Source organism: Mus caroli, unplaced genomic scaffold (genome assembly GCF_978045245.1).
Source record: "Mus caroli unplaced genomic scaffold, Mus_caroli_1 scaffold_20, whole genome shotgun sequence".
Taxonomy (NCBI): domain Eukaryota; kingdom Metazoa; phylum Chordata; class Mammalia; order Rodentia; family Muridae; genus Mus; species Mus caroli.
In genome coordinates this window covers 13,872,479-13,891,633 of record NW_028227275.1, presented here as the reverse complement: position 1 = coordinate 13,891,633, position 19,155 = coordinate 13,872,479, and the positions used below count along the sequence as shown (strand labels likewise).

The window sequence follows — 19,155 nt, the reverse complement described above, 5'->3', positions numbered from 1 at the left end:
TTGTACTGAGTGCAGCCAATACATTAAAGAGTGTGTGTCCCCACAGTCCTGCTATGAGCCTCTCTCTTGTGTACACACTCATGTATGTACACACACACACGCGCACTCTTTCCTTTCACACTGGGGCTGCCATCTCGGACGCAAGGGCGGGTCTCATCTTCCAGGACCCAGACACAGTGGGGCCAGAGAGCCTGCTTAATAGAGAGGCTGGTGCTGAAGTCACATGTCCTCCTGGGCCTGGGTGTGGTGGGTGTGGTGGGCAGTGGCTCGGCCTCCCAGTGGGAGCAGGGGATAAAGGGCCCCATTCAGCTCTACTGCCTCAACTCCACCCCTGTGGGGAGCTGTCCTCCAGAAGGGGGTGGAGGGATATTGGCCAAAGCTTCCTGGCTGCCTCTCTTTGTGGCATGGCCTACAGTGTGTGGCCAGGCATCAGGCTTGGAGGGCCACAAGAGAATGGCCTGCCTTCTGTAGCAGGGGACCGCAGTCCCTGCTCAGCAGTGGCCTTGTTTACTGATCCTCTGAGCAGTTGGGAGGGTCGGTCTGAATTCCCTGCAAGGAAACCTCAGGACCACAGCTAGACCCGGCCAGCCAGAAGGGAGTTTGCTTGACTCTGTTGGGGCAGAGCATCACCCCAAAGCCTACTTCTCTGGGGTCTGGCTCAGCTGCAATACAGATCCCAGACAGTCGGTCTGTTCAGTAACTTCCAAACCTACATAATTCACCCCTTCTACAAGGATGGATAGGAAGAAGGCAGGCCAGACGTGGTCTGGGCTAAGTGTGTGCGCCATGTTTTCTACTGATTGTTATTTGAGCTCATATAACCTTATAATTTAGTTAGGGACAAGATACTGTAGTTACTCCCATTTTACAGATGGGTACAGTGAAGGTCTAAGGCTGAGTGGCCTGCTGCAGGTTCGTGTGTGTGTGTGTGTGTGTGTGTGTGTGTGTGTGAGAGAGAGAGAGAGAGAGAGAGAGAGAGAGAGAGAAAGAGAGAGAAAGAGAGATTAGCTTCAGTGGGGTCACATGAGAGGGAGCTAGGAAGAGAAGTAGGAAGCAGGTTCCAGGGAGAGGCAGGAACCCCATCAAAAAAGTCCAATGATGAGAGTGACCAGGCTCATCTAAGAAGCTGAAGTAAGCTCAAGGTGGCTGCAGAGTGGGGTACATTTACATTGAGGAAAGGGAGGACTAGGGTAACATCCTGGGGTGGGTCATGAATGTGTAAGAACAAGCTGGATGGGGAACAGCTTGATCGCAGGTGGCCACCGAGAATGAAAACACCTAAATTCCCGGACCTTTAAGACCAAGGACCACTAGTTATTTGTTTTTATATCTCTGACTGAACTCAGAGCCTCACACACATGCTAAAAAGGCACGTACTACTGAGTGGTTGTCTCAACACATTAAAAACCTCTTTCTTCCTTTCTTCCTTTCTTCCTTTCTTCCTTTCTCCCTTTCTTCCTACGCACGCACGCAGCATCATGCCTGCAGAATCACACTTCTCACCTAACAGGACAGAGTTCCTTCCGAGTTCTCCCGCGTCGCATCCGAAGCCTGGGATGGGGCCGGCTGACACTACATGAGCTCAGTTTGGGTCTTGGCATTGTCCACAGTGGCCCCATGGATCTTGGCTGTAAAAACTGAAAGGGTCCAGAGGCCATCTCATGCCAGCCTCACTTCTTAGGTCAAACCTGGGTTTATAGAAATGACTTGACCAACCTCACATAGCCGGTGAGAGGCAGGCTGGAGCAGTTAGAGGTTATACTGCCCAGAGTCTCCAACTTGGCCTTTTTCCCTCTGTCCAAATCCTATCCCAATCCTCACCCAGCAATGAGAGCTACAACCAAGGACATTGTTTCGGAGAGCCAAGAACTCATCAGCCCCAGGCGATCGGTCCCAGATCCCCAGCTACTTCACAAGACGAAATAAGGTTTGGCTCCTGCTCTCTACAAACCGAGCTTCTAAAGTTGTCATGACCAACGCTGAAGAGACTAAAATCTCAGAGGTAGCTTCTGGATGTCCCCAAGTCACACGGCTGATCGGATGACTGGCTGATCTGGGCCCAGGTGGTGTGGCTTAACTTTGCCGTCTGCATCTGGTCATGTGGCTGATGGGTGCCAAGAGAGCAGACAAGGAGGGTGTTCTAGATAACCGAGAGCAAGGTTTTCACCAGACGCTGATGCCGTTCACATGCTGGAAGCACCCTGCAGACACTCAACTGACTGAATGGCCCACACTAGCCACCACACCTGCATGGTTTGGTGACTGCCTGCTGCTTGACCGACAATCATGTCTCCACGTATTTGGGGAACACCATTGCTTATGCGTTACACTTCTATTTATATTTTCATTCAATTCTTGCTAGCCTTCGCCACGTCTCCCAAAAAGCTTAGGAGGGAAGAGAGGAACTCTTTGTCAGAATAAGTCAGGGGCAAAGGTGAAGGCCAGAGCCTTGGCTGTGTGTGGAGTCTTTCAGTAGGGGCTCTTTGCAGGAAAACACTCCAGACAAGGGGGCTTTCTGCACCTTTCAAAGGAAATGGGAGTGACTGGGGACAGGGGGCTAAGAGGGGCACAAAGCTGGCCTTATGCAGAGGCAGCCACATACTGCCAGTATGGTTGGATTTGAGGCGGGGCTAGAAGACCTCTGCCTCCCTGGCATGTTTTTCCTTTTGCATAATATTCCATCACTGGTCACTTAGTCCTTTGGTCTTAATTAATGGCTTTTAGAAAAAAAGTCATATGCTAACAGGTCGATCCTTGTATTTCACGGTCATGGGGTCTCAGGCTGGGACTATCCTCTGTGAGGGCTTAATGAATGGGAATCTACGAGGCACAGAGGCCATGTCCCTGTCGACGGATATGCTACCAGACACAGAAAAACAGCCCCCTTCGAGGTTTAGGAATGAACAAGTAAAAACAAGAATTGAATATTTCCCAAGTTTCTATTTAGTGCCCCAAATGGAAATTTGGGGATTTACCATCCGACAGAAAAACAAAGGCAAAGAGGGTTTCTTTTTCTTTTAAATAGTTTATTTATTTTTATTTCATGTGCATTGGTGTTTTGCCTGCATGGATATCTGTGTAAGGGTGTCAGATCCCATGGAACTGCAGTTACAGAGAGCTTTCAGCTGCCCTGTGGGTGCTGGGAATTGGACCCTGGTCCTCTGGAAGAACAGTCGATGCTCTTAAACTCTGAGCGTTTCTTTTACCCCCTTTTTTTTTTTTTTTTTTTTTTTGGTTTTTCGAGACAGGGTTTCTCTTTATAGCTCTGGCTGTCCTGGAGCTCACTTTGTAGACCAGGCTGACCTCGAACTCAGAAATCCGCCTGCCTCTGCCTCCCGAGTGCTGGGATTAAAGGCGAGCGCCACCACGCCCGGCTTTACCCCCATTTTTAATTTATATGAAACCGTGTTTAGGAACAGCAGTTGTGGTGTTAGATCATTTCTTACAGAAAGTTAGTATTTCCTGTGGGGTCCTATGCCTGCAATTTGAGGATCTGCCACTAGGTGGTGAATAAAAATAAAAAAATGTAATCAGACAAAATTTTAACTGCAGGCATGTGACTCGACTGAAAAGAAGGCTCCGATCGGCCTCTAATTTCTATATTTCTAAAAACACAGCATAAAACTTGAAACAAGGTTTACAGAATTAAGAAAGCCCTCCAGTAAGGAATGTCCCATGGTTTTACACCAAACCTCAACTGATAATCTCAGTTGTCTCACAGGGTAGTAAGCACTTCCAGGACACACAAGGCCGGTTTTATATATATATATATATGTGTGTGTGTGTGTGTGTGTGTGTATAACAATTGTACATATGAGAAAATTAATGCCAAAGGATTACAGTTACTACTTAATAAGTGTATATCTCCCCCAATATCATCCAATTTAATGATAATAAATCTACAGATAAAGACTCACAGGCTAGGAAGGGTGTATGACATATATATATATATATATGTGTGTGTGTGTGTATGTGTATATATATATATATATATATATATATATATATATATATATATACACATCCACAACTTCTGGGAAGGCTTTTCCATTTAGACCTTTTTCCATTTAGTCAATTCAATAAAAAAGTTACCCCTGGTCCCCCAAGCATAGGCTCTGAACAACAGCTATGCTCTATCTTGCAAGCATGCACGTGTTGAGTAAGCAAGAATATCCTACCACTACTAGATCCACTGATGCCATTGCCAACCCAGCCCAGAAGTGCAAGGTCAGGAGAGTGGGCAGGCCACCGTGCTGCCAGCTACTTCCTGGTCTTAAATGTCTTCCAGGGCTTCATTATGGATTGTTTGAGACAGTCTTGCAATTACAAATATTCACTACCATGCCCCTATTAGAGCAAAACACATTCCTTTAAAAAAAATTCATCTTAATGTTACTGCCCCAGACTCCCATAACAGCCTCCTTCCCTCTCTGCAGTACATGAGTGAATGCTTAGGCCCGAGTCAATCTCACACATGCCACTGACTGGCAAGATGGCTCAGTGGGTAGGTGCACTTGCCTCCAGGCCAGATAATCCTTGGCGTCCACACGGTAGGAAGCCTAACACTGTTCTTACTTTTACACGTCCCCCACAGAGGGCCTGGAGACTTGGGGGCTGGGCTTCCCCATTTCCACAGGCACATTTTGGGGTGGGGGGAAGACCAGGTCTTATGAAGATATAAAGCTCACACTGGCCTAATGCTTTCAGTCTTGTGGCCTCAGGCTCTTGGGTGCTGGGATTACAGCATCTGGCTAGCAGGAGAAGCCTCTAAAACCAAAACTTTACCAATATCCCTGTCTCCACACTTCCCCCTGCCTTGGGAAGGAGGAAAGAATGCAGAGTAACAGGCCCCCAGCATCCTCCTGTTAAGTCTATGATGAACAGTGGCTGTGCTGTTACACGAACCCTTCTCCCTGGATGTAGCTCTCCTAAGCAGGTAAACATCTCTAGGATGTGTGAGGACCACAGGCCAAATCGTAGTCCTCTTCAAGTTGAACATGAGGCCCTGCTTCCCTGAGCATTTGACTCAGAGCTACATCTGTCTGTGCTCATGAGCAGTTTATAATACATGAAGGGACCGAACATAGCTAGACACCAAGAGTGTGTTAACGGTAATTCGGGCGGGCAGCCCACCAAGAGGCTCCGAGGGCCTTAAATAAGTGTTTCTCATCCCTTACCGGGCTCTTGGTAAGATACAGACCTGATTCAGCAGGTCTGGGGGGAGACTGCATGTCTAATGAGCTCCCGGACAACGCCCAAGAGACCAACCACATTTTGAGCAGCCAATGTTCAAGTGCCTAGGTCTGTACCTCAGAAGACCCATCATGCCTGGAGAAGATTCCAGAAGGCTGCATCGACACTGGCCCAGAGAGCAGGCTCACCACGGCATAGGGGGTGCTCACTGTGCCTCACTGCGGACTTTCCATTGACGCTGGGCCACCCTGAAGGTGCAGGGATGCTGCGGGGAGCTGGCCCAGGGTCATAAAGCTAGGAGGAGTCCGGGATGAGATTTGAACCCCAAGTGTGTTGACTCTAAGTTTCCCCGTGATGAATTACTTCATAGTGCTTGCCCATTTCTGCACACACACATACACACACACACACACACACATCCTCTAAGTGGTGTTTTATATTCAGACCAGTAGTAGCATTGAGAAGGAACCCCAGGTTTAAGAGCAGATCTGAGCCCCAAGCCCTTCCAAGCTCTTTCTCTCTAAGGTGAAACCTGGTACCTTGTGCTCTGTCCCAGAAGGAAACAAATAGGACTTTCTCCTCCAGGCTACTCAGCCTGTGATGGTAGAGATAAACCTGGTGTAACAGCCTGGCCCAGGCTTCTCCCTGTCTCCTGGAGGCACATTCGTTCAGGTGAACAGGCTCCATCTTCAGACCATGCCAATCCCCCTTGGTCAGATCTGTGGTTTGGAGAACAGGCAGCCTGACAGCCTAAGCCTTTTCAGTGGATGCCAGTATTGGGATTTTGGGGGTTTCCAGGGTCTGATGATGCCAGGCAGCCCAGGATGAATGGTGAGTCACTTTATAGGGTAGGGTGGGACCCTAAGAGCCAACTCAGACCCTGCCAGAGGAGAGGGAAGGCTGGGGCTCTGTCTTTGGGCCTGGGCCCAGTCAGGGTGACCCAGGCTTGCCTCATGCTTGCTATGTAGCTGAGAATGAGCCTAAGTTTCTATCTTTCTGCCTCTGCCTCCTGAGTGCTGGGACAACGGGCACGCAACCACCACACCCAGCGCACACAGTGCAGGGGATCAAACCCAGGACTTTGTGAGTGCCAGGGAAGTACTCTGCCAACTGAACAACATTCCCTGCCAACTGAACAACATCTTCACAAACGCACCTTTCAAACATTCCAAAGGCAGTGGCTACCAGAAGGGAGAGGAGAGGAAGCCATCTTCTTCCCCCTTTATGGTAAACACAGGGTGGGTCTGAAATGGGGCCATTGTAAGATGCTGGTTTGTAGTCTGACCAGGGCTGACCCTGACCCTGATCTATGACCTCATCACCCTTGACCCCTCCCTGACCCCCACCTGCGGTCCTTAACTGATGCTCCCTGTACTATGCACCTGAGAACTGTCTTCTTCCCTCGGCTTCTACCAAGCCGCCTTCATCCCTTACCTGCCTAGTCACCTCCAGTCTTTCCGCATGCCACACTGAAGGAGCCTTTCAAGATAGAAATCTCTCAGCCTAAAACATCTCAGCGCGAAGGGATAAGCCCCCAGCCTTATAGCATGGCCTCTGGGAACTTGCTCTGCTCAACCCTGTGGAGGTCATCAGCCCCCTTCCCTTCCCTACCTCAACCCTGTGGAGGTCATCAGCCCCCTTCCCTTCCCTACCTCAACCCTGTGGAGGTCATCAGCCCCCTTCCCTTCCCTACCTCAACCCTGTGGAGGTCATCAGCCCCCTTCCCTTCCATACCTTGTACTCTGGGTGGCCCGACATTGCAGGCTCAGCTTAGCCCATCCGTACTCTCACAGACCCCGTGAAGCCCATCTCCCTTCTCCTGCCTTAGTTTCCCCTCTGACACCATCAAACCTAGGCCGAGTAACTTTGTTTGAATGCGAGTTTGCGGACACCACCACTCCTGGGGACACCGGCATGTAACTGTTATCTCTAAGCACAGAGGAAAACGGTTTGACCTTGTAAAAGAACGCTGGGCTTCCATAAGGAAATTATTTATTTCCAGGCTGAAAGGGTGGGGAAGGTCATGAGTATGACAGGGGCCTGAAGTCACACCCATCACTTTGGATGGTGTTGCCAGCAAGCAAGGGAAGGGCTGGTGGCTTAGCTTAATTATGGTGCTATAGACATGAGTAGTGACCGGGCTGCACCTCAAGGCTGCTTCCAGGCTAGAGCACATTTCCTGCATGTCCAATGATCCGGGCTGTCCGAGAGTGTAGGCATCTGCTTCAACCAAAGGTTTTTGGGAAGAGTCCTGGGAGACAGCCCAGGACTACAGACCTGGGGCAGGTGTTCGGGAGGCTGACTCCCTTCTGAAGGGAACTCTAAGCAAGGGACGAAGGAGACAGAAAATTCAGACAAAGTGGCTAGTTCTTCCTGGCCCTGAAAGTGGAGATGCAGTAGGGACAGGGCTTAGGGCCCGATCCACATTCACTTTCAAGAGCAGAAAGACCCCCTGTGAAATCGCTGCCTGCGTAGACCTCGGGGATGTGGGGCTGGAAGCCTCTGGGGCCAGTCACATTTCCTGGACACAGAGGGCTCTCACCGTTCACACGCTCCTGTGGAGCTGGTACCCCTCTTCAGGGATAGCCTTCTTGGTCCCACCTCAATCTGCCCAACTCTCTCTGTGCTCAGCTGGCCTAGCCCCTTCTCCACTGCTTCATGCTGATTTTCACACACACTCCTTAGTCCCCCTTGGATCATCCTCCAGCCTGGCATCCCTGGACCCTGACCTGCCCATGCCTGCCTCAGTTCAGATGTCACCTCTACAGAGGCCTTTCTTTGGCTAACAAATCTCAGACGACCTGGGCCACCTCACTCACAGTTCTGTTTCTTCCTGATTCCTGTCACGATTGGGAATTGCTCATTTATTTGTTTTCTGGACTATCCCCACCAGAAGACAAACTTCCTGTCGGCTGTAGCCTGCCTTCTTGTTCTCGGCTATGTAAGTGCCTATAGCTGATCCCGGCACACAGTAGGTGCTTGATAAATACCTGCAGCAGGAAAGGAATGAATGGACACAGCCAAGCTCAGAGCAGCGTGCTTACAGCAGGCTTTGGGAGCCACGGGCCTCAGCTTACAGAGTGGGAGCTGTGATTACAAGAGGAGACCCAGTGCTTCCCAGAAGTATGGAGGTGCTTGATTTAGGCCTGTAATTCTGTTGACAGCTTTTATACCCCAGTGTTCCCAGAAGACACTGTCTGTCCTATCCTCATCATAGAAGTCTGTCTTTCCCCTGTCGTTTCAGGTTACCAGCAGGGTCTGGAAACTTCTTAGATGTCACGCCCCTGCCAGAGCCCAGTCATTGCTTGTTCTGGTTCCCAGATCCTTTGGGAAAAGGCTTCTTAGGCTAGTGCCTGACGGGGACGAAAGGAAACATCTAGACCTAAGCAAGACGGTCAGCTCTCCTCAGGCTAGCTAAAACCTGTCCCTCCCCCCTGCTTCCTTTAGTGCTGAACAAACACCGGATCTGTTGCACAGGGCTCCCGGGTAAAGGAGACATAAGCCAGTGTCTCTGGTTCACCCAGCACACTCCTACACTCTGGCTCCAAACGGCCTCTTCATTGAGGAACTGGTATGTAAACTGTTCAGCCAGTACAAAAGGAGCGAGCCTGGCTGCTGTCTAAAAATACCATCCTGTGAGCCAAAGAGGTCAGCATGCAGCCTTCGGGCTGCCAGTCCCTACCTTGATTCTAGTTATGGGGTTGCTTGGTGGCCCAAGCCATCTTATAGCTCCATATCTCATTCACCAGGAGATGCAAGGGGTCTTGGGAGGGGCTGACTCAGTCCTCAGGACCACGGGGCTTTCTGGAGGCCAGAGGTAAAGTGAGCCAGCACAGAGGCACAGACAGCTCGTAAGTTAAAGGTGACCCTAGCATCACCTGGGCAGACTAAGCACAGCTCTTTCTGCTCCACTGCCTGGCTTCTGAGGTCCCTGGGCCCTGGTCACAGTTGTTTGCTTTTTACATCAGTGGCTGTATACACTCCTCCCTGCTCTGCAATGACCATTTCCTCCCTCGGAGGCTCCTTGGGCCAGCAAACTCAGGATACACAGGAAATAGACTCCAGCCCCAGGATGGGTAACAGGAGATGGGTTTTCCACAGTAGTCTTTTCAAACAAGGCAGAGGGTTCCATGTAAACTGCAGGCTGCACCCAGAGGTAAGTACCCAAAAAACTCCAAGCACAGCCGGATATACACCGGAGACTACTGTCCCTGGCTCTCTAAAACTGCCACAGGTGGAGGCCTCCTAAACAGGCAGCAGACTTTTTGTTTTGGATTATCTTTCCAGAGATAACAGCCTGTGCGCCCCCCCGCCCCCCCCCCCCCCGTTTAAAAAAAAAAACAGGTTTGCTTCCTGCCTGTAATAAAAATGAGGGTTCCCTAATGTCTCCAATGTCTAGGCTCCCTTCCTAGTTTGCAGCCCATGGCACGTGCACATGACATATCAAAACAATCTTGTCACCTCACAGAAACTTGGAGGGAGGGAGAACAGATGTAAAGATGCCCCCGCCACTCACATGGGCTGTAATAAAGTCTGACGTCTTTGATTCAAGACTGTTATATTTTACACGGTTAGCCATGAAGTCAGTAAGATAAACTGGCTCACAAATAGAGTAGCTTCCCTCTTGCTTGGTCTAGATGTTTCCCTTCAATCCGCCTGCCTCTGCCTCCTGAGTGCTGGGATTAAAGGCGTGTGCTACTACCACTGCCTGGCACATAGGCTTCTTTTTAATAAAACATGTAGCACGTGCCTTTAATTTCCATCACTGGGGAGGCAGATGCAGGAGGATCTCTGTGAGTTTGGAGCCAGCTTGGTCTATACAGCAAATTCCAGGACAATCAGGACTATATCGAGGGACCCTGTTTCAAATAAAACAAAAAAAACAAACAACAAAAAACCCCTAAAAACCCATCGAGGGCAACTGAAATGGTGGCATTTATCCCACGGAATTTGTTTAGGAGGCTTCAAGCCAGTTTCTTCACACAAATCAAGTTCTTCCCATAGCTCTTTGCTGGAAACAGCAGTGCCGGGCACTTGACTGTGGAATAGCTTCGCATGGGCAACGGCCCTCCTCCCCGGCCAGCTGGCATGCACACTCACTAGCATTTCTGTATGCTTAATAGGAAAATCAGTCGCTCAGGACAACAGGCGAGCTCAATTAAGGCGCCAACCGTAATACTCTGCTTTTGATAACATACTCTAGTATCGTATTTATCTAAGATGTCCCAGGACTGAAGAGGATGCTCGGCGGTTCAGAACACATCCTACTCTTACACAGCACCCGAGTTCACTTCCCAGCACCCATGCTGGGCCACTCGCAACTGCCTCTGACTCTAGTTCCAGGGCAATCTGACGGCAGCGTCGGGCCTCTGGAGACACTGCATGCATACACCAGACTGATACTCACACACACACACGTGCACATAATTTTAAAGACAAAAAAAAAAAAAAAAAAAAAAAAAAAACCTGTGGGAAGTAATTTGGTGGTGGAGAATGTCTGGCCTGACCCTCCTTACAATGGAACAAAGCTACCTACTCCGCAGTCCGTGTTGGAACTGCCAGAGAGGGAGTATGGTGCCTGGTGTTTTTGCAACAATTCATGAGTATGTAATTATTTCAAAATTAAAAGTTAAAGCCAGGTACAGTCGTGCATCCCTGTAATCCCAGCACTTGGGAGGCAAAGGCAAGAAGGGAAAGAGTTGAAAGGTCATCCTTAGCTACACGGCAAGCTCAGAGTAGTACAGGCTCCGGCAGACCTATCCTGGTTGGTTTTGTTAACTTGACACTAACTAGAGTTATCAGAACAGAAGAAACCACAATTGAGAAAGTGCCTCTGCGAGACTGGTCTTTAGGCAAGTCTACCGGACATTTTAATCAGTTACAAATGTGGCAGGCGGGTGGAGGGGGTGTGTGTGTAGTCAACTGTTCCCCTGGGCAGTTGGTCCTGGGGGCAGGCTAAACAAGTCCTGGATTAGAAGCTAGTGAGTAGTGTTTCTCCACAGCCTGTTTCGGTTCCTGCTTTGAGGTTCCCATCCTGCTTGAATTCCTGTCCTGACCTTCTCAGTGATTGGACAGTTACCTGCAAGCTATAAGCTAAACTTTGTTCCCCAAGATGGTGTTTTATCATAGCAATAGAAACCCTATTTCAAAAAGAAGGGAGGGAAGGATATTTATAAAAGAAAGTCAATAGCCAGTCCTGTCAGGTTCATAACTGAAGGACTATGGCGCTCTCGGACCCCAAGAGTTCTGCATGTGCAATGATACAAAATGAAAAACACTAAATAGTTTAGTCACACACACAAAATAATTACTTGGTACCAATGACCTCAGCCGCTTAAGGCACATGGGAGGCCCTTCCAGGTCACCTGACTCCAAACAGGATATTCCTAATGCTTGAGTAACAGTGACAGCTGAGGGAGGGGCCAAGGATACTTGTGCTAGGTCTTGGGCCTGACTTGGCAGGTACAGAGGCAGCAGGGGAAGACAGAGCAGAGCCTCGCTGAGGCAGGCCATGAGATTGCTCCTTAGCCAGGGAAAGAAGCTCTACCACGTGGGGCAGGATCGGGAGGACTTCTCTCTTTTTAAATATGTGTGTGTGTGTCTGCCTATGTGTCTGTGCCTGTCTGTCTGTCTTTCTCTCCCCCCATGTCTGTGTGTGTGTGTGTGTGTGTGTGTGCGCGCGTGCGCACGCACACACACACACACATGCCTATGCGTGCCCACACTTTCCTTCCACCACATTGATCCCAGGGATTGAACTCATTTTGGTGGCAGGTGCCACTGAGCCTTCGGCTAACCCCAGAGTTGATTTTTCTCTAACCTGGGGATTAAAGCCCGTCAGTGACCCTGGAGGAAGGGATGAGGAGTGGCCAGTACAGGTCCAGGCATACGGTAGTAATTGGTTAACTGTGTGTAAATAAGGAAACTGATGAACAAGTCTAAACGCCTCACATGCCACGTGCCCAGCCCAACAACAGAAACATGGTGAGAGCTAGAGAGGACAGGGCCTTGGCTCAGAGCAAGCCACAGAGGTCAGCCAGGAAATAGGAGCGGCTCCCTCATTCTCACAATTCAGTTTGGAGGTTCAGCTTGGGGGAATCCATTCTCAGACCCCCTTCTCAGAATGCCCAAGTTTCCAAATAACACTCTGCCCTTTCTCAGCCTGAGCTGTGCATATTTCTCCCCGGGACACCTACCAGAGAGCTGCCCCTTGTTTGTGGGCTCCACACCTTCTAGTTCCTTCCATGGGCTCTTCATTCCCAGAATCCAGCAAACAAGTTTTAATGCAGGTGAAAACAACTTGGGGAGCCTTACAGGCAATGCATGCACCTCCAACCTTTATACAGGATTTAATTGATATTCAAATATCAGGCTTTGGCCAAACCCTGCCTCTACCACATCATTGGCTCTACTCACAGACCTCCCTCCCCTAAACCCTATTCCTGGCCCCGGTGCCACTGTATAATGTCCTGCCTGTCCCCTAAGAGGCACTGGGTACCATCAGGAGCCAGTGTCTCTCAGATGAAGATTCTATCATAGGTACACTGAGTGCTCACTACCTTGCAAAACCACAGGCTGGTCTGAAACACAAGGTGTGCCAGTCCTGCCCAAACACATCCCCAGCCCGTGTCCCAATCCCAAGATGCATTGCTCCTATGCAGGATTTCCTACCATTTGCCTGGCAGCTGAGTGAGCATGCTGGCAAAACCTCGGGTTCTTTGAGTTCCTCTCCTTTTGCAGATACCAGCCAGACCTTTCAAGTCCCCAGCCATGAGCCTGCAGTCAGGTGGGCCAGAAGGAGGTAGCTGGACTGGAGCTTGGAGTATATATACTCCAAACCCTTCCGGGGCAGCACAAATGCTCGGTATGCCCTGGCACCTCTGGAACTAGAACTGAGCTCCTCTGGGGGTAAACTATGCCCTTTGCTACTCCCTGGAGCTTTCCTTACCATGAGTCCTTACCATGAAATCTCAGGTGAGACACAATGCTGCTAGAGCCGTCCTTGTGGCTGTCTGAAGCGCATGGGGTGTGTGTTTTGTTAAGCCTTTGCCGCTAGGATGACCCACCCTCCCAACTCTGGGAGAATCAGCAGGTGACCTCAGACACCATCTCAAAAGGTAAGGAGGAGAAACAACTTTGTGTCCAGAGACACACACAAGACCTGCTCTTACAATGAGACGGGTGACTCGACAGAGGGATATTCACAAAAGAGAGAGCATTCCTGAGTCACCCGCGGTTGAATCCACATCTCAAGCTAAAACAGGTATCCAGCTACTAAACAGGCCCTTTCCCAATGGCCTCTGCCCAGGGGCTACCCCTGGAGACTGAGTGCACAAAGAACAGGAGTCCAAGGCACAGAGCCAATGAAAGGAGGGCTCAGAGGGAGCAGGGCTAAGTTTCTCTCGACAACACTCCCTACTATGCCTGGTCACATTTATATGGTGGTTGAAAGGTATCTTGTGTGTGACTTTTCTGGTGAGGTGACTCAGGGAGGTAGTGGCACCTGCTGCCAAGACTGCGTTCACTACCTGGGAAGAACATGCTAGAAAGAGACAACCAGTTCACGTTTTCTTCTGACCCCATAAGCACACCATGGCTTGCACCCACCCCCTCACAGGAAATTAACAAATAGAATACATTTCTTCAAAGATTAATTTTATTTTTAATTATGTTCACAGGGTGGGGGTATCTGTGTGTAGGTGACTGCAGAGGCCAGAGGTTTTGGATCCCCTGGAACTGGAGTTACTGATCTGCCCCACATAGGTTCTGAGAACTGAACTTGGGTCCCTGCAAGACCATCTCTACAACACCCACCTCCTTCTAAAACTTGTTTTATAATGTATTCTTTGAGTGACCGGTTCTCACTATGTAGCCCTGGCTGGCCTGGTACTCGAAGAGATCCTCCTGTCTCTGTCTCCCAAGCGCTGGGACTAAAGGTGCCTGGCTGTACCTCTCCCTTTCTCTTTAAAGAGCTACCTTCTCTGGGAATTAACCATGAGCCAGGCACTATGCAAATGAGTCTCACGTGACCTGAGTCCTCACTCAAGTCCTAAGAATGGAACTGGACTTCAGTGGGGCCTCAGTTGAGCTGGGTTCCCCCAGCATGAGGGACAAAGGAGTCTGGCCAGAAATGGGGGTCTCATCTCTGTAGTCCCAGCACTTAGAAGGATGAGGGGACAGGACTGCTTTGAGTTCAAGGCCAGCCTGAGCTACCTAGAGTCTAGAATCCTAGAGTCTAACCTAGGATTCAAAGTGAGATCTTATCTCAAATAAGGACCACCAAAAGATCAGACAAAATAGTCCTGGTGTTTGCTAACCAGACTGAGTCCTTATACAAATCGCTCAGCCTGCCTTAACTTCTAGTTCCTAGTCAGTAAAACAGAAACAATAACTTCAGGTCACATCAAATTATGTATGTGACTGCGAGGTGGGAAAGCCTAGGCAAACGCGGGGCATGGTGACAATAAGGACTAACAGTTATTGACCCTTTGCTAGGCGACAGCCACAGTTCTGAGCACCTGGGCTGCATCAATCCATTCTTCCCTTTCCCACTGCCACATGGGGTAGATGCCATTATCACCCCATTTTCCAGACGAGTAAACTGAGGCACAAAGTTACTACAGCTGGTAACTGACAGAGCTTAAGTTTCCAAGGATGAATGCAGGCAGTCTGAGACATGGAACTAAGTTGGTGGTACTCAAGCCATGCCCTCCAGCCCCACATGAGGTCTCAGGCCCCTTCGTTGGGCCTCCTCTGACTTCCTCACGTAGCTTACAGGTTCTTTCTCTCTGTGCTTCTCATGGGGTCACACTCGGTATCACATAGTGACACAACAGAGAGGGTCACATCCTAATTTTTTTTGAGACAGGGTTTCTCTGTGTAGCCCTGGCTATCTTGGAACTCACTCTGTAGACCAGGCTGGCCTCAAACTCACAGAGATCTGCTTGCATCTGCCTCCCTCCCAAGTGCTGGGATCAAAGGCGTGCGGCACCACTCTCAACTTTAAGTCATTCTTATGGTAGAAATGCTCGTGTCTCTCACTATTTCAAGGGTTCCTTGGGTGAAAAAAAAATCTTTGAAGTAGCTGGGATACCCTCACCCTAGCCCCTCAGCCTGGCATAGTCAGCTCCTCTCCTAAGCATGGCTGGCAGGATGACAAACTCTTTCCTTGTAGCGTTGGCCAGAGACAAGAGTAGAAGCCCCCCCACCCCCAATCCTTCCTGAGAAAATAGGCAGCTTCAGGTCCCAGGGCCAAGTCCAGCACTTGTGTGATAATGATGACCTCATGTTCCTATGGGACACACGTTCACCTACAACATCCCAGCTGGACAGCCCTGCCCTGGGTGGGTGCAGTATCCAAACTGTTGCAAGAATTTAAGAATGTTGCAGACCCAGATGTTGGACACCCTAAATGCCCTGGACTCAGTGCAAAGTCGCTGTCTGGTCTTATGACTCAGAGGCCGATGGAGGAAGCAGGGGTGAGACACTTGCTCTCAAAGGTTAGTTCTTGTCTTGCCCAAACTGTCTAGGCTCTTAGCTCCGGATCCCCAGAGCCGGTTCCTTCTCTATAAGCCTAGTACGAGGTCCTGAAGATGTGTAGCCTTTCCCGCTGTAAGGGTCTGGTAAGAACACCCTTCAGAGGGCCTTTAGAGGCCACTCCTCATGTGAGGTACCTGCTCTCAATCAACAGTAGGGACTGACTTCAGGCCACTAATGTCTAACTGATAACTCATCCAGGAGGCTGGCCTGTGAGGGTCCAGGGTCAGCATTAATCTAGTAGGAAGACCTCTGTGAAGGGAACTGTCCTGAGGACCAGCAGAATCTACTGGCTTGAGGTCCCAGAAAGCCAGAGGGCAGTATCCCCCTCGTGGTTCGGGGCAGAGCCCTGAGTTCATGCCTAGCTCTGCCATTTTCAAGGGTACTTAATTAACCTCTGGATCCTAGCAGCGTCCCCCGTCATGAGAAGCGATAATACAGCTCTCAGTAGGAACAGCTCTCTGAAGTAATGATGAGGAAGCGTGCTATAATCACATTATAGGCCTCTACTCAGACTCCAGACATCCCAGTAACAGCAGGTCACGGCTTACCGGAGATATGTTTCTCTAAAATACATATGATTGATTGCATGAAACAGGTTCCAAACGGTGCTGCAGGGACTGGCTAAACCGAGCTGGGTTCAAATCCTGTCTCTGCTACCTCACAGGTGTGCTAGGGAAGTACAACACATTAGGCCTATGGGAGATCAAGAATCGGGGAGTATGCTCAATTTGGGGGGGGTGGGGCAGTTGTTCTTGTGATTAGCAATCCTTTTCCAGGTGAACTTAAGTCTCTCTGTGGTTCTGCATTGTTTGGTTAGTCTATGATACTTTTTAACTTAAGAAAATTATATATACATCTTATATATATATGTGTGTATATATAATATATATATATTTCATATAAAATATATTTAAAATTACACACACACACACACACAGAGACATATGCACCAGACAGTGGTGATTCATGCCTTTAATCCCAGCACTTGGGAGGGAGAGACAGGCGGATCTCTGAATTTGAGGCCAGCCTGGTCTACAGAGCGAGTTCCAGGACAGCCAGGGCTACACAGAGAAACCCTGAATCAACAATATTTTTTTTATGTGTATGAGTGGTTTGTTTGCATGGACATCTGTGTGCCTCAAGCCCAAGGATGCTGGGAGAGAATCTGGATGTCACGGGGGCAGGGTACGGACGTTACTGGACATCTGAAACAGATGGTTGGGAGCTGCCCTGTGGGTGCTGAGAATTGAACCTGGGCCCTCTGGAAGAATACCCAGTGCTCTTAATTATTTAAGAAGGAGTCTCTCGTGTAGCCCAGTCTGGGACCCACTATATTCCTAAGGCAGATCTTAAACTACTATTTCATTTGTATTATATGTGCATGGGGCAGGGGTGGGGTCGCACTCGGAGGTCAGAGTGCAGCTTGGAGAAGTAGAAGGCTCTCTACTTCCACTGTGCAGGTCCTGGGCATCAAACTCAGGTCTTCAGGCTTGCTGTCAAGTGTCCTCTTTTTTTTTTTTTTTTTTTTGGTTGTTGTTTTTGTTTATTTTGTTTTGGTTTTTCTCGACAGAGTTTCTCCGTATAGCCCAGGCTGGCCTTGAACTCAGAAGTCCGCCTGCCACTGCCTCCCAAGTGCTGGGATTAAAGGCGTGCACTACCACGACCGGCAAGTGTCCTTACCAAAGCCACCTCACTGGGCCCATGCTCAGCTTGGGAGTTTTGTTTTGTTTTGCTGGGGAATGGCTATGAAGCTCAGAGTGGCCTCCAAATCTTCATCCTCCTGCCTCTGCCTGCCTTTTGAGTACTGGAATTATACACACATCCCATCCTCTCAGACAGAGCCTTTTTATGACGATAACAAGTTCAAGAGCCTCAGAAACTCCCCAGAAAGTATAAACCAGGGGCTGGCAGAAATGATTCCAGAGTGGCCAGGGAAGCGAGATGGAGGACAGTGGCCTTCAAACCTGAGGCTTGCAGATCCTTTGTGGGAGTGGTTAACCCCTGCCAAAGGCGGCCTCTTCCGGCCTTGCTGGGGGAGGCTTCTCCCAGTCCCTGGCAGCCCTCCACGGGGGGGGGGGGGGGCACGGGGAGCTTACCTGGAAGAAAGGGGATAATCCTTTGCTTCGGATCCTTCTGGCCACCTTCAATAGGAAACTTATCCAGAAGCTGCATCTGGGGAGACAGACAGACAGACAGACAGACAGACAGGCTTGAGAACACTGAACAGCATCAGCACCCCACCAGTGTGCTCACACGGATGATAAAAAAAAAAAATCCCTCATTTCACGGCCCATTAACAAACCACATGGAGCTTGAGAGAAGGCCAGAGCTCTCCATGCATCAAAGGGGGTGCCTGCACCATCTCAGCAAAGGGAGGGGGCTGGAGACACCGGGGAGTGAGGTTGGGCCGGAGACCAACAAGCCTGTAGGCCAGACTGAGGTTTCCAGATGCGCCTTTGGGCCCAGTGCCTTCCTACTGCATCCGTCTGTTGGGTGAATACTTCAGCCACCTGCATATCCCAAACCTTCCTGGGCCAGGAATGGAGGAAAGGCCCACCTGATACTCCAGACAGACCACCCACCTTCCAGAACTGCTCTGAAACCCCAGGAGCAGATGTTATTTTAACCACAGAACCTGAGCTATTGCATGGCCCTCATGGCTTGGGACCCCTTTTCTCCGCTTCTTCCTTCCCACCCTGAGCTCACTACTGTTTTTCCAGGGACGAGCCCTCTGGAATGGCTTCCAGGACCCTGCGGGAACAGCTGTTTCTCCCTTTGCTATTCTGGGCTCACGTTCTGTGTGAACTGGAAGAATCCAGGGAAGCAGGACAGACAAGGCTGGGTCCCTGCCTGTGAGCGGCTGATGCTGAGGGCTGCAGCTCGGATGGCAGCTGTGTGACCTGGATCAGGCTCCTCCTTGGCAGGGTGAGGATCTGTCATGCATCCCTAAGGTCCATTTACCCCTCCCAAGTCTGCAGATGCTCGCTGATCGGGGGACTAAGGACACAGGACATTAGAGAAAGCAATGTTTGCCCGCAGGGTGTTCTACATTCTGGTGCAGGAAGACCGGCAATAAACAAATCGGTCATTTGTCAGGGAAGATATAAAGAAGAAGAAAGACAGTTGAATTATCTACGTAAGACGTGGCTCTTTTGTTTGGGGTGCTGAGGAAGATGTTACCAATCCACAGGCAAAGACCCCCAGGAGGTGAGGAAGCAGAGCACTATGGGTAAGATGCCTTCCAGGAAGGGAACCCTTAGTGCAAACCACTGGGAAAAGCCAGTGTGGCTGGCATGGTGTGAGGCGGGCAGAGGGACCGGCAATAGGATGCTCGAGGCAGGACGGGGTGTGATGGCCCGGTGCATCCCGAGACACTAAAGGGTTTTATGGAGAGGAGGGGAGTGGTCGATCGTTCTTTGGGAA

The 19,155-nt window shown here is 49.9% G+C and overlaps 1 protein-coding gene across 6 annotated transcripts in view; it reads right to left on the bottom strand.

Moving 5' to 3' along the window:
• Sh3pxd2a (SH3 and PX domains 2A) overlaps positions 1 to 19,155 on the bottom strand; it is a 202,969-nt gene that overhangs the window by 120,466 nt on the left and 63,348 nt on the right. For all 6 annotated transcript variants that reach the window (XM_029472597.2, XM_085833856.1, XM_021151843.3 and 3 more), the window contains one exon: positions 17,829 to 17,904. In XM_029472597.2, the coding sequence (XP_029328457.1) occupies positions 17,829 to 17,904 (76 nt within the window). The remainder of the gene's footprint in view (positions 1 to 17,828; positions 17,905 to 19,155) is intronic.